This window comes from Pelobates fuscus, chromosome 8 (assembly GCF_036172605.1).
Source record: "Pelobates fuscus isolate aPelFus1 chromosome 8, aPelFus1.pri, whole genome shotgun sequence".
NCBI lineage: Eukaryota > Metazoa > Chordata > Amphibia > Anura > Pelobatidae > Pelobates > Pelobates fuscus.
This window is the reverse complement of record NC_086324.1, coordinates 122,883,684-122,906,168: the sequence shown is the minus strand read 5'-3', so window position 1 is coordinate 122,906,168 and position 22,485 is coordinate 122,883,684. Positions and strand designations below refer to the sequence as shown.

General features: G+C 43.3%; 1 protein-coding gene across 1 annotated transcript in view; it reads right to left on the bottom strand.

Moving 5' to 3' along the window:
• The window catches only part of GRIN2A (glutamate ionotropic receptor NMDA type subunit 2A), a 617,672-nt gene that overhangs the window by 271,676 nt on the left and 323,511 nt on the right, over window positions 1-22,485 (bottom strand). The window contains exon 3 of the mRNA XM_063430281.1: window positions 19,801-19,915. Within this exon, the coding sequence (XP_063286351.1) occupies window positions 19,801-19,915 (115 nt within the window). The remainder of the gene's footprint in view (window positions 1-19,800; window positions 19,916-22,485) is intronic.

Sequence of the window (22,485 nt, the reverse complement as noted above, 5' to 3'; positions counted from 1 at the left end):
TAGGGATACCAGTTTGTGCAGGTGATGCAGTGTGTAGTGGAAGCAGTGTGTATTTGTGTATAAGGGATGTATTATGTGTTTCTGGTTGTGTGTAAGGGATGCATTGTGTGAATCTGTGTTTGTATGCATAAGGGATGCAAGGTGTGTGTCTGTATGTGTGTGCATTGAGTGTAAGAGATGCCTTGTGTTTCTGTGTGTATGTAAGAAAAACAGTCTGTGTGTTTGCATGTGTGTGTAAGGGTTTGCATTGTATGTTTCTGTGTATGTGTGCAAATGATGCATTGTCTTTGTGTGTAAGGGTTGCATTGTGTGTGTGTGTAATGGATGCATTGTGTGTTTCTCTGTGTGTAAGGGAAGCATGTTGTGTTTCTTTGTATGTATAGGGATGCATTGTGTGTTTCTGTGTATGTATAGGGATGCATTGTGTGTTTCTGTGTATGTATAGGGATGCATTGTGTGTGTGTGTGTGTGTGCGCGTAGTGTGAAAGTGCTCCCTGTCTTGCCCCCTGTCCTATAGAGCTGTCCCTTCTGTCCCTTTAGAGCTCTACCCTGCCCCTTAGTGGTCTCTCCTCTCCCCCACCCTCCCCTAGCGGTCTCTTCTCACACTCACCCACCCTCCCTGTGCTCTTCTCACCCCTCCACCCTCCCTGTGTTCTTCTCACTCCTCCCTCTGTGTGTTCTTCTCACCCCCCCGTGTTCTTCTTACCCCCCTCCTCCCTGTGTTCTTCTTACTTCCCCCCTTGTTCTTCTTACTCCCCCCTTGTTCTTCTTACCCCCTTCTTCTTCTTCTTACTCCCCCCTTCTTCTTCTTAACCCTCCTACTTCTTACTCCCCCTTCTTCTTACCCCCTCTTCTTACCCCCACTTCTTCTTAACCCCTTCTTCTTCTTACCCCATTCTTCTTCTTACACCCCCCTACTTCTTCTTACCCCCCTTCTTCTTCTTACTCCCCCTTCTTCTTCTTACTCCCCCTTCTTCTTACCCCCCTTTTCTTCTTACCCCCTTCTTCTAATTATTCCCCACTCTTGTTCTTCTTACTCCCCACTCTTTTTCTTACTCCCCCTTCTTCTTCTTACCCCCCTCTTTTTCTTATCTCCCCTCCTTCTTACTCCCCCTTCTTCTTACTCCCCCCTCTTCTTACTCCCCCTTCTTCTTCTTACCCCTTCTTCATCTTACTCTCCACTCTTCTTATTCTTAGTCCCCCCTCTTTTTCTTACTCCCTCCTCTTCTTCTTCTTACTTCCCCCTCTTTTTCTTACTCCCCTTCTTCTTCTTACCCCCCTCTTTTTCTTATCTCCCCTCCTTCTTACTCCCCCCTCCCCCTCTTCTTACTCCCCTCCCCCTCTTCTTCCCCCCTCTTTTTCTTTTCTCCCCTCCTTCTTACACTCCCCCCTCCCCTCTTCTTACTCCCCCTCCCCTCTTCTTACTCCCCCCTCCTCTTACTCCCCCCTCCTCTTACTCCGCCCCTCCCCTTACTCCCCCCTCCCCTCTTACTCCCCCCCTCTTATTATCCCCTCTGCCCTCTTCTTACTCCCCCCTTCTTCTTACTCTCCCCCTCGCCTCTTCTTACTCCGCCCCTCTTCTTACTTCCCCCTCTTCTTACTCCCCCCTCCCCTCTTCTTACTCCCCCACCCCTCTTACTCCCCCTCCCCTCTTACTCCCCATCCCCTCTTCTTACTCCCCCTCCCCTCTTCTTACTCCCCCTCCCCTCTTACTCCCCCCTCCCCTCTTCTTACTCTCCCCCCTCCCCTCTTCTTACTCTCCCCCCCTCTTCTTACTCCCCCCTCCCCTCTTCTTACTCCCCCCTCCCCTCTTCCTACTCCCCTCTTCTTACTCCCCCATCCCCTCTTCTTACTCTCACCCCTCCCCTCTTCTTACTCTCCCCCCTCCTCTTACTCCCCCCTCCCCTCTTCTTACTCCCCCCTCCCCTCTTCTTACTCCCCCCTCCCCTCTTCTTACTCTCCCCCCTCCCCTCTTCTTACTCCCCCCCTCCCCTCCTCTTACTCTCCCCCTTCCTCTTACTCTCCCCCCTCTTACTCTCCCCCCTCCTCTTACTCCCCCCCTCCCCTCTTCTTACTCCCCCCTCCCCTCTTCTTAGTCTCCCCCCTCCCCTCCTCTTAATCTCCCCCCTCCCCTCCTCTTAATCTCCCCCTCCCCTCCTCTTAATCTCCCCCCTCCCCTCCTCTTAATCCCCCCCCTCCCCTCCTCTTACTCTCCCCCTCCCCTCCTCTTACTCTCCCCCCTCTTCTTACTCCCCCCTCCCCTCTTCTTACTCTCACCCCCTCCCCTCTTCTTACTCTCCCCCCTCCCATCAGTCTCCCCCCTGCCCTCTTCTTACTCTCCCCCTCCCCTTTTCTTAATCTCCCCCCTCCTCTTACTCCCCCCTCCCCTCTTCTTACTCTCCCCCCCTCATTCTCTCCCCCTCCCCTCTTCTTACTCCCCCTAACCTCTTACTCCCCCCTCCCCTCTTCTTACTCCCCCTCCCCTCTTACTCCCCCCTTACTCCTCCCTCCCCCTCCCCTCTTCTTACTCTCCCCCTCTCCTCTTCTTACTCTCCCCCCTCTTCTTACTCCCCCCTCCTTCTTACTCCCCTCTTACTCCCCCCTCCCCTCTTCTTATTCCCCTCCCCTCTTCCTACTCCCCTCTTACTCCCCCCTCCCCTCTTCTTATTCCCCTCCCCTCTTCCTACTCCCCTCTTCTTACTCCCCCCCTCCCCTCTTCTTACTCTCACCCCCCCTCTTCTTACTCTCCCCCTCCTCTTAATCTCCCCCCTCCCCTCCTCTTACTCTCCCCCCTCCCCTCTTCTTACTCTCCCCCTCCCCTCTTCTTACTCTCCCCCCTCCCCTCTTCTTACTCCCCCCCTCCCCTCTTCTTACTCCCCCCTCCCCTCTTCTTACTCTCCCCCCCACTTACTCTCCCCCTCCCCTCCTCTTACTCTCCCCCCTCCCCTCTTCTTACTCCCCCCTCCCCTCCTCTTACTCTCCCTTCCTCCCCTCCTCTTACTCTCCCCCCTCCCCTCACTCTCCCCCCTCCCCTCTTCTTACTCTCCCCCCTCCCCTCTTCTTAATCTCCCCCCCTCTTCTTACTCACCCCCCCTCCCCTCATTCTCTCCCCCTCCCTTCTTCTTACTCCCCCCCTCCCCTCTTCTTCTTACCCCCTCCCCTGTAGCGTGGCCGAGCTGCTATCCGGTCCGCGGTGCCTGGCCGGAGTGATGGGAAGGTGCACTTCCTGTCAGTCTGGCCGATTACAGGAAACAGAAACTCCGCGCGGAACAGGAGTTTCTGTTTCCTGTAACTGGCCGGACTGACAGGAAGTGCACACTCAGTGTCCACCTTCCCATCACTCCGGCCGGGCACCGCGGACCGGACTGCAGCTCGGCCACGCTACAAGGGAGGGGAGGTGAGGCAGTGCGGCAGCCACCTGAGCGCTCTTTACAGAGCGCTCAGGAGGCTGCAGCATTTAAAGGGCCGGCCCGCCGCGGCCGGTCCTAAAATAATTTCGGGCGGCCTGGGGGGCAATTGCCTCCCTGCCCCCCGGCCCAGCCCGCCCCTGATGCAATGTATGATCTAAAGTTTGTTTTGGTCACAGCAATTCTGTGATTTAATATGGGTTCCTGGGGTGGAGCATTTGGAGTGAAGGGAGGGTCAGTGCTCCACTCCACAGTTTACATGGAGAAAAGCAGGTGAGGAATCCAGTTTCCATGAGTTCTGGATCACCCAGGATGTTGCTCACCTGTTCAGCAATTAGCAGCACAAGGCTGCTATAAAATTTCCCAGTCAGGGATACAGAGGTAGAAGGACTAGCAGTGAGTGAGACTCCATTTGGCTCAAAAAGAGCCTGCTGAGAATATTGTATTCTTAAGGAGAAAAGATTTAGTCAAGTTAGGTTTGAAAAAGGTCCATACTTAATTTTCTGGGGTTTTTTTGTTTTTTTTGGCAGCAGTAAGACGCCCAATTATAGTTGGTAGCAGTGTAAAGTTGTAAAGTTTGGCAGCAAATTTCAATTTAGGTTTAGTCATAGTCTTTTGACTAAAACGCAATTTTAGTTTTAGTTGTATTTTAATCATCTGAATTGTTTTAGCTATAGTCTAGTTTTAGTCGAACAAATCTCCAGTAGATTTTAGTAGACATGACTATATTCTAATGTTTTAAGGTAAAGCCTCTGTGGCGAAACCAACCTCGCCACTGGGCCCTGGAGAAGCCTGTTTGCCCGCCTCCTACCTGCTGACTATGGCCCCTGGATTATTTGGGGCATATTGTTTTCTATTGTGCGACTGCTGGCCCTTTAAGCACAGTGAATGGTATTTTATTGTACTGCTGCTGGCCCTTTAAGAACTGTCTGGGGACATATTGAGACTTTGGGTAACAATACCCTTTAAGACTATGGCCCCTGAAAACGTTTGGACTTTTATTTGGTGTGTATGGCCCTTTAAGAACCGTCTGGGGACATCTTGTAACTTTGGTGAACAATGTCCCTTTAAGACTATGTCCCCAGACCTGTAAAATAACTTGCCCCTGTCTTTCCCCCACTTGGTTCAGTATATAGGGCTTACTGAACCAAGTACCACACAAGCGGACCACCCAGAAGCTAAAGTGTCCAGGCTGTGAGGTTACTGCAGGTTAATTGCACGTGACGGCGGCCATCTTTGTTCAGTCGAACGCGGTCAGCGGTGTATGCTAAAGATTCTGTGGAACTGAAATCGGCTACACATTTTGCCGAACACCGCTGACCCTTACCTTCTTCCATACTGAACTTGCAGCTCCAGAGACTAAGTCCCGTTCGAAATGGGACTTAGTCGTTTTTCGGCATGAAATTGACCGACCGCACAGCCCAAATCTATGGAACTGTTTTGGGCAGGAAAATGTGCTTGCGGTCGGTCATAAAGGGACCTCCAGCTAACTTTTGATCCACTGGAGGGATTTGGCTGATTTATGGAAGGGTTTATGTTTAAAGTGTGCTGATTCTAAATATGTAGTTTTTAGGAAGATTGGATGTATGGATTTAAAGTTATAGCACATGTATAAAAACTGTAGTTTTCCTGGCTGTATAATTATGTTAACTGGTTATCTGAGGGGAGGGGATGTGTGGGTTGTACCATGTATGTGATTGGTTATTTTATGCCTCCCCCTGGGTGTGGCCTGTAAGTGTACAAGTGTAATAAAAGCCAGGCTGGATGAGCCAGTCCAGAGTTCCTGTTTTTACCCTCAAAGTGATGTGTCGTCTCATTATTGGGGGGAGGATTTATTGCATGCTGTTCCAGTTTGACTGCTAGGAGTGTAAGCCTATTTGCATGGTTTTTCCTATTCGGCTGTATACAGCATTCAGAGGCTTGAGAGGATTTGTATGCTTCTCAGATTCGGTGATTGTGGTGTCTGCCAGAGTGCTTGGAGTCCTCAGGAAACGCTAGGAGCATCTTTCAACGGAGGTACCCAGTCGGGGTGCCAGTGGATCCGTTACAGCCTCTATCTGTCTGTTTTGCCCTTCCCCATTCTCTCTGCATCTCTTTGTATCCTCCCAGCCCCTCTAGGTGTCTGTCTGTTTTGCCCCTTTCCCATACCCTATGTGTCTCTTTGTGTCCTACCAGCCACTCTAGATGTCTCTCTTCCAAACCCTGGTCTGTCTATTTTGCCCCTCCCACAGACCCTCTGTGCATTGTTAATTTTGGTGGCAAGTTTGAATTTAGGTTTAGTCATAGTCTTTTGACTAAAAAGCCATTTTAGTTTTAGTTGTATTTTAGTCATCTGAATTGTTTTAGTTTTAGTCAACCAAAATTGTTAGTCGACAAAATTAACACTGGTTAGCAGTAAGTGTTAGTGCTCAGAAGTGCAAGGCTTTTTTTGTTTTATTTTATTTAAATTGTTTATTTCCCAGACCTATTAATAAAAAGATTGTGATTTTTAAAAAAAGAAATACAACGTGTGTGGTATTCCTTAAGACTGTGTGCTTATAGACTATCAGGTCACAAAATAAATATGTATGTTTGAGTGTTAAAAAAGAATGTAAAATAAATAAGAACATATAAATAAAAACACAATTTTGGTTTGAGTAGGCCTAAAAAAAAGATTGGGCAGATTGCCAGGTTTCCGTGTTATTATGGATTGACACATCATCTCACTATTTGTTATAGGAATGGGTGATGCTAAGAAAATCATCTCAGAATGAACATCAGTGCAATTTACTTATAGTTACATAGGCTGAGTACAGCCTTCCTCACATCTGTTATTTGCTGATGATCCAAAAGAAGGCAAAAAACCCAGACTAGTTAATCTAAAAGTTACAAAAATATATGTAACTTGTAATGTGTATGAAAAGTGAACGTTTAGCATAACTGTTAAAGATTAATATAGCAAGTGAGATATGTAACAAGTTGAATACATCAAAGGGAATATGTCAATTTGGCAGTGAGTGCCAAATTAATGACACAAAACCACTCTGACACATATATAATTAATGATACACACCACATTTAATTAGCTAATTACATGTCGATGGGGTTCACTTACTCTCATGGGTGTTAATTGTAGATAGAGACACCAAATCTCCATTAAGTAAAAGTATAAAATCCATGTTTATTCAGCTATTCACTGCCTGTATTCAGACTCATTTGACTTCATTCACAGGTATTCGTAATTTGCAGTGTTAGCGTTCACATATGTACCCTTCCCAGTGACAATATTGTGCAGTTAGAAAGTATAACCTCCAAGAATGCCAAATATATGTATATATATTTAATATATAAACGTTTTCTAATATAAAGCCATTCTATAGGAGGTACAGCATGTAGCTAAGTACCTGTTGGGAGCAAGTATGTAAATGATACATACATTAGAGGTGGGGTAAAGGTAAAACAAAATTAGATGCCTGTCCTAATAAAATGTTGGGTTCACCATCTGCAAGATAAAATGGAATAGAATGTAAGAAGTGGAAAAGTTGTGGAAAATGCCAGATTGCATCTTTCCTGACCATAAGTGCAAGTTTACTGAAATTTTGGAGGGGGTAAACATGCACATACAAGAGCCATGGAAGTCAAATGTTTCAAGAGAAAAAAAAACACTATCTCTTAATGTGAATTCCATTTAATAATATCGATCATATGTTTTTGAAGAAAATATGCTGAGAAATGGAGGCCTGGTCTTAGGTGTTTTTTTTTTTTTTTCCAAGAAGAGTACAATAAGCTGGCTAGCATGGTATATGATACGAGTACTTATTTTTAAACAGCACCTGTATTTTCCACCAGTGTCAGTGCTTACCATAAAAATGGACAAACCAGTTCTGCAGCACAACACACCGAGAAAAACTAGAGGATAATTAAACCATGCTATACATGACAAAAACACCACAGGCACTTTCAAATAGAAACACAAAATAAACAGTGATGTAAAAGGAAAAGTGAAAAAGCATGTTTCATACATTTGTGAATTGTTGCCTATATTTGTATGTCCGATATCTGACTTTTCTTTCATGGTGAGAGCAAGGTCTTTTGTCTGGTTATTTGTTTTGGTATTTTTTTGTATATGATGAGAAAATTCAATAAAAATGCTAAAAAGAAAAAATTAAAAGATTTGTGTATTGATGACACTGTTAGGAAAATAATATTCACTTTAATAGCTTGCAATAAGCTGTAAATGATGCTAAGATAATTACAATGCAACCTGATAGCTTTTCAACAGCACTTTTACCATGTGATCGGTAAAATATCCTCAAGATTTGTCAGGGAGAAGCGTTAACACTTTAATGGGATCATCAAAATCCTCAAAGGATTGTAAAAAGACATAGGAAACACCCTTAAGATACATGTATTTGTTAAATCATGAGCAGAACTAACTCTATGTAAACCTCCCATGACTGGATGAAAGGAGCAAGCAAAACTAATTGATGATTAATCAATTAAACAAATTACAGGACAGATTATCACTGTAACCATGTAAAAGTGTAACAAATGTGCTCAATACCCCAAACTTCCATTTTTACAGTTACATAGCTGAAAAGAGACGTGCGTCCATCAAGTTCAGCCTTCCTCACATTTGTTTTTTGCTGTTGATCCAAAAGAAGGCAAAAAACCTAGTCTGAAGAGCTTCGAATTTTGCCACAAACTAGGAAAAAAATCCTTCTTGACCCCAAAATAGCAGTCAGATGTCTCCTTGGATCAAGCAGCTATTACCCCACTAATTAGAAATTATATCCCTGTATTTTGAATGCCTTAAAAAAAATAAAGCATACACTACCATTTCTCCATTGTACCATGTCTCCATGTACCATTGTACAACAGGAGGTAGAGGGTAATAATTAGCGGCCCTTATAGTAAACCCAACAAAAGCCTCAGCAACAGCCAGAGTTATAACCGCAGCGATGGTGAGTTGTCCTGCATGAGAGACAAGGGCAGCCTTTGAGATGGGCTGACCGGATGAGAAGTGTAACGCTCAATTGTTGATAAGATGGAAACAACTGCAGATTTCTGAGTTTGATAATGTTTATTACTTTAAATAAAAAAGATAATCAATTTGAACTGTCTCTTTAATTCCTGACAGGTTATAACCAGCAGCGGTGTTTGAAGTTGTTTTTAGGATAAGGTAATTTTAACACAACCAGCGAGAAGTTCCAAATTAGGATGTAGATAATTAATAAGTAGGTGTTGGAAACAAGATTATAAGTTGATGTGGAGCAGATAGCGAACCACTTAGCTTTAGGATGGTTATAAATTAAGTTTGAGCCAATCTGGTTTACTTAACTTATGAAGGAGTGATAATCCAAATTTGGTGATAGAGATTCCACAGAGAATCGAGGTTGCAGCAGGCAAGAGAATATCCAAAAACAGTCCGAGGTCGTAGGAGAGGAGAAGGAGGGTAAATGATTAAACAGTCCGGGTCCGATACACAGTAGAAGTAAATATTCAGTTTGAAGTTCGCGGGGGCTTTCGAGTTGATCCAGCACTGTGGTGTTGACGCGGACTCTCTATGAACCCTGGGAACGACCACGTCATAGGAGGGGGAGTGGCCGCGCTCCGAGAACCCGGAAGTCCACGGTTAGCGAATGCCGGAAGGTCTGACAGAACCCCCCTCATAAGAAGCAGCCACCGGATGCTGTCAACGAGGTCTGGATGGGTAGCGAGCATGGTACGCGTTGATAAGTCGACGAGCATGCACCGCGGAGGACGACACCCATGAATCTTCGTCAACTCCGTAGCCCTTCCACCGGACAAGATATTGTAAGGAACCACGATGGATTCGTGAGTCGAGAATCCTCTGAACCTCGTATTCCTCTTCACCTTGTACCAGAATGGGATCAGGAGTGGTATGAACATCCCTCATAAAAGGGTCGGAGTGGTGTGGTTTAAGCAACGACACATGGAAGACTGGATGCAGTTTCATGGTAGGTGGAAGTTTCAATCTAACCACGTTTTCGTTGATGAGTGACAATATACGAAAAGGGCCAAGGAAGAGTGAACTTAGTTTCTTTGAGGGACGGTTGGTAACAATGTTTTTTGAAGAGAGCCATACTAGATCACCAACCTTGTAAGTAGGGGAAGGTCGTCTACCAGTATCGAAAAACTTTTTCTGAGCAGATGATGCATTTTTAAGGTTATCACGTAACCTGAGGAAGAGGGCAGACATGAACGAGTTATGGTTGGAGACGTATGGATTAGAAGAAGGAAGTCCTTGATCGGGGAATGAAGAAGGATGGAATCCAAAATTTGAGAAGAATGGAGTCATTTTGCTACTAGCGTGTACCGAGTTGTTGTATGAGAACTCTGCCATTGGTAACCACGTGATCCAATCATCTTGTAAATGAGAGCAATAACACCGCAAGTATTGTTCAAGACATTGGTTAACTCTCTCTGTTTGTCCGTTGGTTTGAGGATGATAGGCTGAAGATAATTTACGTTGAATGTTGAGGGAGGAACACATCTCATTCCAGAATTTGGAGGTGAACTGTGTTCCTCTGTCTGATATGATTTCTTCAGGAAGACCATGGAGTTTCACGATGTTGTTGATGAATACTTTTGCAAGTTCAGATGAAGAGGGTAATTTCTTTAAAGGAATAAAATGGGACATCTTGGTGAAACGGTCTACCACCACCAGAATGGTGGTATGATGTTGCGAAGGAGGGAGTTCTACCAAGAAATCCATTGAGATGGACTGCCAAGGTCTTTCTGGAACAGGTAAGCTCAGTAATTGACCGAATGGTGGATGATGGTCAGATTTTGATCTCAGACAGGTTGGGCAGTTTTTGACATAAGATTCTATGGTTCTGTCCTGGCGAGGCCACCAGTAATATCTCTTAGACAGCTCCAGTGTTTTTCTTGTACCAGGATGACCAGCCAGAGGGGAATCATGAATCAAGGAGAGTATTTTATTCCTAAGCAAGGGAGGAATGTATAACCTGTCTTTGAAGTAGTACAACCCGTCCTTTTTTGATAGATTGTCTTGTTTGGGAAGTTCAAGATCTTCTTCTTTAAGATGTTTAATCTCATCAGTTAATGACGAAATAATACCTATGATTTTAGGAGGTTGAGTTTCGTTTACAGGAAGATCTTGGTGAATTCTGGACAGGGCATCTGCCTTTTTATTTCTGGATCCAGGTCTGTAGATGATTTGAAAATTAAAACGGGAAAAGAAAAGATTCCAGCGTACTTGTCTGGCAGAGAGTGTTTTGTTGGAATGAAGATATTCAAGGTTCCTGTGGTCGGTATAAACAATTACAGGAGTGCGTGTGTCTTCAAGTATGTGACGCCAGTTTTCGAATGCAGCTTTAATACTTAATAATTCTTTTTCTCCTACAGGATAATTGCGTTCAGCAGGAGACAAAGATCGTGAAAAAAAAGCTACTGGATGGAGAGGATCTTGAGGCGTTTGGTGTTGAGAGAGTACAGCCCCGATAGCTGTATCAGAAGCATCCGTTTCCATGACGTAGAGAAAAGCAGGATTAGGTAGTTGAAGAATGGGAGCACTTGTGAATCTCCGTTTTAATTCATCAAAGGCTGCTTGAGCCTCTTCGTTCCAAGCAAAGGATCGTTTACTGCTATTGAGCAGGTTGAGGGGATGAGCAACCTTAGAGTAATTTTTAATGAACTTCCTATAGAAGTTGGCAAATCCCAAAAAACGTTGTAAGTCTTTAGTATTAGTAGGAGTAGACCAGTTGACAATGCAATCTATTTTGGAGGTATCCATACTTATTGAATGAGGGGAGATAACATATCCCAAAAAAGTGATTTCATTGACTTCAAATATACATTTTTCTGGTTTTGCGTATAATTTGTGTGTTCTTAATCTGGATAATACCCATCTCACGTGTTTTCTGTGTTCTTCAAGGTTGTTGGAGTAGATGAGAATATCATCTAAGTAAATGATGACACAAACGTCTAGGAGATCTCGGAAGATATCGTTAATGAAATGCTGAAAGGTTGCAGGGGCGTTACATAGCCCGAAGGGCATGACAAGATATTCGTAAAGACCATATCGGGTTCTGAACGCCGTTTTCCATTCATCATTGGCCTTGATTCTAACAAGGTTATATGCTCCACGAAGGTCAAGTTTAGTGTAGATGGTAGCTGTTCTTAATCTTTCAATCAACTCATTGATCAGGGGAAGAGGGTAACGATTCTTAATAGTTATTTTATTTAAAGACCTGTAATCGATGATGGGGCGTATAGTCTGGTCCTTGTTTCTCACAAAAAACATGCTGGAAGCGGCTGGTGAACAGGAAGGTCTAATGAACCCCTTCCGGAGGTTTTCATCTAGGTATTCCTTGAGGGTTTTTAGCTCTGATTCAGAGAGGGGATAAATATGTCCAAAAGGGATAGGAGCACCAGGAACAAGGTCAATCGGACAATCATAGGGTCGATGAGGAGGAAGTGTCTCTGCTTCCTTTTTACTGAACACATCAGCAAACTCCGAATAGCTGGAAGGTATAGTGGATTCCCTAGTAACATGCAAAATGGGGATGTGTTGTAGACATGTTTTCTGGCAATATGCAGAGTTAAACGTGAGAGAGAAAGGAGCCCAGGTAATAAGTGGGTTGTGAGTCCGTAACCAGTCTATCCCCAATATTATAGGATAAAGAGGAGAATTTATGACATCAAAAACAAGAAATTCAGAATGGACATAATTAGTAGTAATCCTTAAAGGGACAGTTTCAAGGCGAATGGGCCCCGAGGAGATTAAGGAGCCATCAATAACTCTGACAGAGACGGAATTACGTTTTTGAACACAAGGAATTTTATTTTTTGTAACAAAGGATGAGTCCAGGAACACCCCATTAGCACCGGAATCAATAAGGGCCTTAGTAGTAATTCTTTCTTTGTCCCACTGTAATATGAGAGAGACAGAGGAGAAATGAGAGGTTGGTTTAGAAGGAAGTACACTCATTATAGTCGTGGTAGAACCATGCTTACCGCCTCTTGGACGTTTCAATAGGGGACAGTCTGGGACCACATGTTCTTGCGAAGCCCAGTACATGCAGAGGTTCAGTTGTCTTCTTCTGGTTCTCTCTTCTGGAGTAAGAGGACTTCTCACAACCCCTATTTCCATAGGTTCAGCGGGAGTTATAGGTTTCTCCGGTGCCTTTGAAGAGGTGAAGGGTTTTTTCCATAGAGAGCTAGTGAGTGATTTCTCAGCTTTTCTTTCCCTAAGTCTTCTGTCGATACTGATTGACAGTTGAATAAGTGTATTTAGTGTAGTAGGTAGTTCAGTTCTGGAGAGCTCATCTTTGACAGCTTCAGATAACCCAATACGGAACTGGTTACGTAGAGTTATGTCATTCCACTGAGTTTCAGGTGCCCATCGTTTAAATTCAGCAATGTAATCTTCAACAGGCCGGTTTCCTTGCTGCAGTGTTCTAATGGTTAAATCTGCAGTCGCTTGTTTGTTTGGGTCTTCGTAAAGGAGAGACATGGCTTCAAAGAATTCATCCAGAGAATCCAATATGGGATCATCATTCTCAAGAAAGGAATGGGCCCAGGCCATGGGTTCACCTCTCAAAAATGAAATAACAGAACAGACTTTAGATCTTTCTGTGGGATATGATCGGGGTTTTAATGCAATCAACAACTTGCAAGAATTGATGAACTCTCGGTATTGGGACCGGTCTCCAGAGAATTTTTCGGGGTTGGAGACAGCAGGGTCACTAGCCGAGTGTGTAACTGTGTGAGGAGTATGGGTTTGCAAGTCCCTTACATAAGTAAGGATTCTTTCATTGGTGATCTGTAGATCTTGCATGCCTTGAGTGAGAGTATCCACCCTTTGGTTTAATCTGGTGATTTCAGAAGTGAGATCTGCTGTATCCATTAATTAGGCTGGATCAATCTGTAACGCTCAATTGTTGATAAGATGGAAACAACTGCAGATTTCTGAGTTTGATAATGTTTATTACTTTAAATAAAAAAGATAATCAATTTGAACTGTCTCTTTAATTCCTGACAGGTTATAACCAGCAGCGGTGTTTGAAGTTGTTTTTAGGATAAGGTAATTTTAACACAACCAGCGAGAAGTTCCAAATTAGGATGTAGATAATTAATAAGTAGGTGTTGGAAACAAGATTATAAGTTGATGTGGAGCAGATAGCGAACCACTTAGCTTTAGGATGGTTATAAATTAAGTTTGAGCCAATCTGGTTTACTTAACTTATGAAGGAGTGATAATCCAAATTTGGTGATAGAGATTCCACAGAGAATCGAGGTTGCAGCAGGCAAGAGAATATCCAAAAACAGTCCGAGGTCGTAGGAGAGGAGAAGGAGGGTAAATGATTAAACAGTCCGGGTCCGATACACAGTAGAAGTAAATATTCAGTTTGAAGTTCGCGGGGGCTTTCGAGTTGATCCAGCACTGTGGTGTTGACGCGGACTCTCTATGAACCCTGGGAACGACCACGTCATAGGAGGGGGAGTGGCCGCGCTCCGAGAACCCGGAAGTCCACGGTTAGCGAATGCCGGAAGGTCTGACAAGAAGAGAATAACAATATCTACCCAACCCTCTCAACAGCCAAGACAGAGGGACTCTAGGATACTACACCAGAGAGTTTTACTTCAGGCCTTGAGGTACATGGCTTGGATTGGTATGCTTGTTAACCAAAGGAATAGACCAGTTTTGTGGAGTGGGCAGTCAGGTTTTAGACTGGATTTTCCAAGTAAGCATTAGGCACATGATGTTGTGGCAGGCCTGTGCAATGTATGATCATATACTGTAACTAAAGCCCTACTATTTTTGTCTGTCATATCTTTTTAAAAAACTATTCAATCTTGTGAGCATTGGAGTTGGTGTTTGGTGAGTGAAAGAGTGTGCCGGATATTCTATGTTGTATCAATCGGTCCCAGTAGCACCATTAAATGCAGGGCTGCCATCAGAAAAGGTCTGGGCCCTCAAAGGCCTAATTCTAAGTCGGCCCACAGGGCCTGCCTCCAAGTCTGCCCACAAGGATGCAGTGTGTGTTGTGGACGCAGTGTTTGTGTTTTGGATGGAGTCTGTGTAAAGTGGACATGGTGTGTGTTAGTGCATGTGTAGTGAATGCAGTGTGTGTGTGTAGTGGATGCAGAGTGCATGGTTGTAGTGGATGCAGTGTGTGTGTGTATGTATGTGTGTATATATATATATAAATATATATATATGTGTGTGTGTTTGTATGTAAGCATGTTTTTGTATGAAGTATGTGTGTGAACCTAAATACACACAGACACACTGACACAAAAGGACACACTGACACACACACGCACAGACATACTGACACAGGCACACACACTGACACACAGATACACACTTCTGTCACTACAGATAGGGATTTTTGGGCCCAGTCATTTTTGGGCCCCCTAGGACCTCTGGACCAATGACAACCATCATGGTTGTCACCCCCTGATGGCAGCCCTGTTATAATGTATGCATGTTTAGGTGAGTGCAGCCTTTCTTTGCACTTTTCCTTGTCACAGATGCCACATTCTAGAGCCCTATTTAACCTTGCACCGCATTACATTTCATTTAGTAATGGCATATTAGTTTATAAGTGTAATTGTGGATTGTTGGAGTTTCACCTTAGACAGTTACAGTGGATACTGCATTTATAGTATTTTAAATGTTTAATGTGTCACTATTTTTAAAATTAGCTATCCAGTGTACATTTTGAAATTGTTACATTACATTTAAATACATTTTCTGAGTGAGATGATTAGGTCATGATTTACACCAGTCTGAATGTGCTGTAGAAGATATACAGAATGCCATAACAGGGGGCAAAATACACCATGGTATTGAATAGGTCTTTGTTCCAAGCTCATACCTTCAATTCCTGCAAAGGTGGAACTAACTATGCAAAACACCTCCTTTCTAAAGGATTTGACAATGTCAAAATTGCATTTAAAAGAAACAGGTCAGCTTCTCATACGCAGCAACCAGAGAAATCTGTTCTTAAAGCATGCATACTTGTTCTGCACAGTGGGATTTTTTTTTCACTCTCTCCCTTTTTAATGACAGTGCATAATTGTGGTTTTATACAGCACCAACTGAAATTCCATAGCCTAGTGTCTGGAAGTTATGCACTTAGGTTTGGTATATTATTATTATTATTGCCATTTATATAGCGCCAACAGATTCCGTAGTGTTTTACAATATAAATGTATATATGATAAATCTAACTGCCATTGTGGTGTCAAGATGGAATTGTAATTTTCCTGGTTTGTTGCAAAATTGGACGTGCTTCCAACAGGTTTTTTTTTTTTTTTTTTTACTTCTTTTGGATCAACAGCAAAAAACAGATGTGAGGAAGGCTGACCTTGATGGACACATGCCTCTTTTCAGCCTATGAAACTATGTAACTATGTACAATGGATCAAAATTCAGATCTATGACTAGCTGATCTACTGTTTGTTATCTCTACATATTACAATTTACAGCCCATCAGGATATGAAAGTGTTGACCGTTGCGTATTTTCTCTGTGTTAGAGAAGGTCACTTTCTTTTGCTAATATTGCCTAAATACCTTAGAGGATTCAAGGCTGTGTTCAGGGCCGGCGCTACCTGTTAGGCGGACTAGGCAGCCGCCTAGGGCGCCCCTTGGGAAGGGGCGCCGCCAGGAGCGCCGGCCCCCCTCATGCTGCAGCCGCCCGAGCGCTCTGTAGAGAGCCTCAGGCAGCTGCAGCTTTGCCCGGGCTGGTGCGTCCATGAGGGCGCACCGCCCGGGTGCAGCATGAGGAGAGGGGCTGACAGGAGGGAAGCGCTCAGCGCTCCCTCCTGTCACTCCTTCACTGTAGTGTGGCCGAGCAGTGTATGGTCCGCGGGTACAGGGAGCATCTGTCTCCTGTAACCGCCCGAACTAACAGGAAGTGCACACTGAGTGAAACAAAAGCTCCCTGTACCCGCGGACCATACAGAGCTCGGCCACGCTACAATAAAGGTGGGGGGAGAAAGAGAGTGGGGAGGGAGGGAGGGGGGAGAAAGAGAGTGGGGAGGGAGGGGGGAGAAAGAGAGTGGGGAGGGAGGGGGGAGAAAGAGAGTGGGGAGGGAGGGGGGAGAAAGAGAGTGGGGAGGGAGAGAGGGAGAGAGGGAGGGAGGGAGGGGGAGAAAGAGAGTGGGGAGGGAGAGAGGGAGGGGGGAGAAAGAGAGTGGGGAGGGGGAGAAAGAGAGTGGGGAGGGGGAGAAAGAGAGTGGGGAGAGAGGGAGGGGGGAGAAAGAGAGTGGGGAGAGAGGGAGGGAGGGGGAGAAAGAGAGTGGGGAGGGGGAGAAAGAGAGTGGGGAGAGAGGGAGGGGGGAGAAAGAGAGTGGGGAGGGGGAGAAAGAGAGTGGGGAGAGAGGGAGGGGGGAGAAAGAGAGTGGGGAGGGGGAGAAAGAGAGTGGGTGAGAGAGGGAGGGGGGAGAAAGAGAGTGGGGAGGGGGAGAAAGAGAGTGGGGAGAGAGGGAGTGGGAGGGGGGAGAAAGAGAGTGGGGAGGGAGGGGGAAGAAAGTGAGTGACAAGGGAGGGAGGGGGAGAAAGTGAGTGACAAGGGAGGGAGGGGAGAAAGAGAGTGGGGAGGGGGGAGAAAGAGTGGGGAGGGAGGGGGGAGAAAGAGAGTGACAAGGGAGGGAGGGGGAGAAAGAGAGTGACAAGGGAGGGAGGGGGAGAAAGAGAGTGACAAGGGAGGGAGGGGGAGAAAGAGAGTGACAAGGGAGGGAGGGGGAGAAAGAGAGTGACAAGGGAGGGAGGGGGAGAAAGAGAGTGACAAGGGAGGGGGAGAAAGAGAGTGACAAGGGAGGGAGGGGGGAGAAAGAGAGTGACAAGGGAGGGAGGGGGGAGAAAGAGAGTGACAAGGGAGGGAGGGGGAGAAAGAGAGTGACAAGGGAGGGAGGGGGGAAAGAGAGTGACAAGGGAGGGGGGGAAGAGAGTGACAAGGGAGGGAGGGGGGAAAGAGAGTGACAAGGGAGGGGGGGAGAAAGAGAGTGACAAGGGAGGGGGGAGAAAGAGAGTGACAAGGGAGGGGGGGGAGAAAGAGAGTGACAAGGGAGGGAGGGGGGGAAAGAGAGTGACAAGGGAGGGAGGGGGGAAAAGAGAGTGACATACACAGAAACACACCTTGCAGCCCTTACACATACAAACACAGATTCACACAATGCATTCCTTACACACATATCAGGACATCCCCTACACACTCCACCCCCTGTGAACAAACTCATTGGTGGAACATGAAGGTGGACCCTGAGCTGTGTAAAGGGCCCCCAAAAAAGGGAGCTGCTTCCCGTTCTCCCAGAACATTGATTTTTGTGACCACAGTTACAAACAGTCTCTAGAGATCCTGTTCTACACCAGACCAGTGGAGCCAGACTGCAGCTAGAGCCCATCATCATCCTCATCTGGTTGTAAGTAGGCAATCTAGTATATTATTCGTGGCACTAATCTCTAATTTACCTCATATTAAAGAAACACTATAGTCCTAGAACCACTGCAACTTAATGTAGTGGTTCTGGTGTCTATAGCCTGTCCCTGCAGGCCTTTTAATGTAAACACGGTGGCACTGCAGCACTGGCGTTAGTTAACATGGCAGATCATGCCATAATTAAATAAATAATTAAATACAAAATATGTACAGATACACCAAAATGTGGAAAACGACACACACTAGTGGGTAATAGACAGAGACAAGAACTCTAAAAACAATTACCCTTGTACTACAGGTACTGTAGATAAGGACTCCTCACAGTCCTCAAAATGGTTTGAAAAACAGAAAATCTACAATACAATAATAACAGAGAAAAACACAGTGCAATAATGTTGCAGCAATTTGAAGGTGGAAGGTAAAAAAAAAAAAAGCTCCAAAAGTCCTGAGGTTTATGATACGCCTACAATCAATTTTGGTTTGTGAATGTAAATGGGGGGGGGGGGGAGGGCGGCAAACTTTACTTTTGCCTAGGGCGGCAAAAATCCTTGCACCGGCCCTGGCTGTGTTTTAGGCTTTTGGCAAGAAAGCCATCTGCAAACATGTTGTTTCATTATTTCCAGGGGTTTGACTTGTATTAATCAAGACATATGGGGTATAAACACATGCTTTTTACAGGTCTGGTTTTCTTGACCGTACTTCCTACCTGTCACTGTAGTTTTCCAGGATTGACTGAATACCAGACGTCTCTGAAGCACACTCATTTGACTAAGCAGGTATAGTGTGGATGTCACATTAATCAATAGTTGGTTTTTTTTTGGTTTTTTTTGTTGACAATTTTAGTTAGTTTTGTACAGCTCGGTAATGGTTTCTATATTTAATATCTGTATCTGAATCCCTTTCCTGTATATATAGCTTTGCTGCTACCAATTGGTTAATGGCCATTTGGTAGTCATTAGCCAATTGGTAGTAATAAAGCTATATATACAGGGAAGGGGTCCTGTAAAAGTTTAGCATATCGTCCCCTTTTTTTGTGAGGACCTTTACTTCATTAGGCTAATTGTTAGCCGTCTACTATGCCACACCTCTCTCTTTATGAGACTCTTGCTACTTCTGTCTGGTCCCAAGTTTTTAATAGACTCTAATAAAGTTTTTGTTTTTTTGTTATTTCTACACTTACTGTTGAGATTGGACTGGGTCCTTCTCCTATTGGCTATCTTCTAGTAAGATATCTTTTTGGGTATTTTTTTCTACGGTCCTGTAAAAGAACATATGTTTATACCCCATGTGTCTTGATTAATACAAGTCAAGCGCTTGGAAATAATGAAACAACAATTTTCCCACAATCCTCAGATGGATAGGAACATAGCACTGCCATGGGGGATGACCAATAAACACAGTAAGTATGGGAACTATTTTCCTGGTTTGATCAAGAATAAGGAAAATTCTTCCCATACTTACTGTGTTTCTTGGTCATTCCCCATGGCAGTATCCTTCTGCGGATCGTGGAGCTAGTTAAACAGACTGTCTAGCAGGAAGGTGAGTTTCTATTTCCTGTACTTCCTGATTTGAGGGAAGGAGGTAACTCATTAAGGCAGCAACGGTGAATGATCAGGAAAAGAAAATGACAGTAAGTATGGAAACTTATTATTCTATTGTATCACTTACATATGTCATTTTTCAAAACATTTTATTGCATTGCACTGCCTCTGTTGAATGTGAGACTTCTAATTAACTTTAATGAAACGTATCATAGTATAACGCATTATCTGCTACAAGATAACGGAAAAAAATGCTTCAAAGTGATCTAGACATCAATTACATTAGCTATTATATTTTACTTTCTACAATTCTCCTTCAAACCTACTTAACGGTTATTAGGGATTTATCTTACTTTTGAGGTTATACTTGCTGCCCTTATTAAAAATAATAATATATAAGTAGAAAGATAAAATAAATGTAAGTTGTAACTTGCCTTTTCCCAATCTCTCTCCATGTTCAGTAATATAACAACTAGTTTTGGATTTTCTTGATAACCGTCTTCAGTAAAAGACAAATCTTTGCCATCCCAAGTCAAATTTAGCATGAATCTGCCAAAGAAAAATACATCAGTCAGTGTGCCATTAGCAAATTTATATTTAGATTATTTATACATATGTAATCTTTCATCACTATCACATTAATTCAATTTATCTTAGTATGTAGAAAACCAAACAAAAAAACAGCTATCAGACTTGTTGCATACTTTTAAATTACATTTTGTCTTGCAGAGCCACCCTTCTGCAAAATAAATATATTCATAAAACATAAAAATTAAATTCCATAGAAATTAAAATAACAGCTAAAAGTATTCGCAACATCATTATTTATCTGTCTCCAGCATACGTGGATGAGTTTTGCAACATCAACTTAAACAGTAAAAATACCAAATTCTGACTGTGTTGTCAATTTTTACTAAGGCAAATGCTTTTGGAATTCGGTTGGGCCGAACCAATCTGCAGAAATCACCCAGATACATTCGGTATTAGATTAAAATCATGCTTTCAAATCTGAATGCTATGCAAAGTATAGGATTTGTAGGATTCACAAAGCACCAAATGTAAACTGAACAGGGACGAAATGTATCCAGTAGGATGCACATTACCAAATTATTGTTGTTTTGCTTTCATGCAAGAGAACAAATAATTTAAAGGGACACTATAGCACCCAGACCACTTCATCTGAATGAAGTGGTCTGTTTGCAATGCACCCCTTGTTTTAACCCTGCAAGTGAAAACATTGCCGTTCTACAGGAACATTGCATACTGCCAGACACTAGAGGCGCTTCTGCAGAAATAGCCGACATAGCGTGGGGATGCCTTTAAAAGGGTCTGCGTAGATCACTCAATGGATAAGGATTAATTTGATTGCTGCATGTCTTTTTTGGTGTTTTCCTGCAAATGTTTATTTTTATTATTAGTAGTAGTAGCAATAAAGTCTGGCCTTTTTCAGGGTCGAAGAACAAAAGAATTAGAAGAAACAAAGCTTCAGGTAAATTAGTATAATTGTTTTTATGGTCATTTATTTTTTAAGGTGGGTGGTTAGGGGGTTAAGGAACATGCACCCCCCTTTGTTTAATTAATAAGAGTCCCTACCAATGGGCGGGTGCTGGGGGTGTTCACTCGTCCTCCCCATTTTAATAATACTGCTGGGGACCCCATGCACTGCCAATGTGTGGGAGCTGTAAGGAAGATATTAGGTTCACCCCCACCGAATATTATAATAGCCACAACCACTTTTTTTTATTGGGCCGCAATGGCTGCCCATTCGCTAGATTTAAACATTTAGGAGATGTGCGCCAGGTGGGGCAATAGGGAGGTGAAATACCTATATTATAGTAACATGGGTGTCCTATTGACCCTCACACCAAGGGTCTTAAACTATTTGCCCTTTGGCTGCTAGTGTTGCAGGCTGGCAAATAGTTTAGATTTTTTTTTTTAAATCTATGCCTGGATTTTGAGCCTCTGGGCTCAGATTTGCAGCATTTGGTCTGGTTTTAAGCTATCCTGCTGCATTAGGTCTGACTGAAGTCCAGACCACATGGGAAAGTAACTTGTTGATTTTGTTATTTATCAAACACCTTTTTCAAACCTCACATCACCAATTACAGGTGTCAGATCAAGTGATGTAAAGCATGATGCCACTAGACTGGAGCAATGAAAATATGTTCTGTAAAGTGGGGCAATAATAATAAATATTTTTTGACAAGCTTTTAAAATGTTTTAATATTATTGGATACACTTTTGAAATTATTTAATATTTTGAAACATTTAAATATATTTATATTTTTCACATGTTGATATATTTTTATACATATTATATATTTTGATATTTTAATATTTTTAAAAGTGTATAACAAAATATTAAATAATTTGAAACCACATATTAATTTGAGTCCTATGGCCTTGATTTAATTTTGTTGGATAAGATTACAAATGATTTAATATTATTCGAATAAACTTGTATTAAAAATATTTTGTTTTTGTAATATTTTGATATGTTTAATATATATTGATATATTACATGCGTAGGGCTGCTCTTAGAACCAAAAGTAAGTCAGGAGAAAAAATAATATAGTCAGGTGACTTAACGCTATGTAAATGCCAGAGTGATGAGTGTATAAGTAGACATTTTAAGGTTTTTATAATGTCAGTTTTACTGAGCCAAGCACCTACTCCAGTCGTGATAATAGCATTGATGGCATTGTCTATAGTTGCATACTGTAAGGAAAATCTGTCCGAGGGGATCAGGGAATTCAAACTGGGAACTGTGGAGTAGTTAGGGGTTGAAATATTGATGACTAACCGTTGTTTCTGCATGTTTTTCCCAGTAATGATTCTGATTGGATTCGTCCACCAAGATAAGAAAGAGGGGGGCAGAAAAGGAGCCAAGAGAAAATGTTGGTCCACTTCCTGTAGTAAAAGAAGCCTCTGGATCTAATATGGCTGTTTGTAGGTTATTGCACTCAACTATGCCTGATGGCATGTAGATTATACCTGTGTGGTTACCATGGGGAAATCCTGCTACTAGGAAATAGTAAGTGTGTTGAAGGGTGATTTGACAATAGTTTAGATAAAACAACCACATTTACCGAGGTCAAATAAGGTTTGGGAAACGTTTC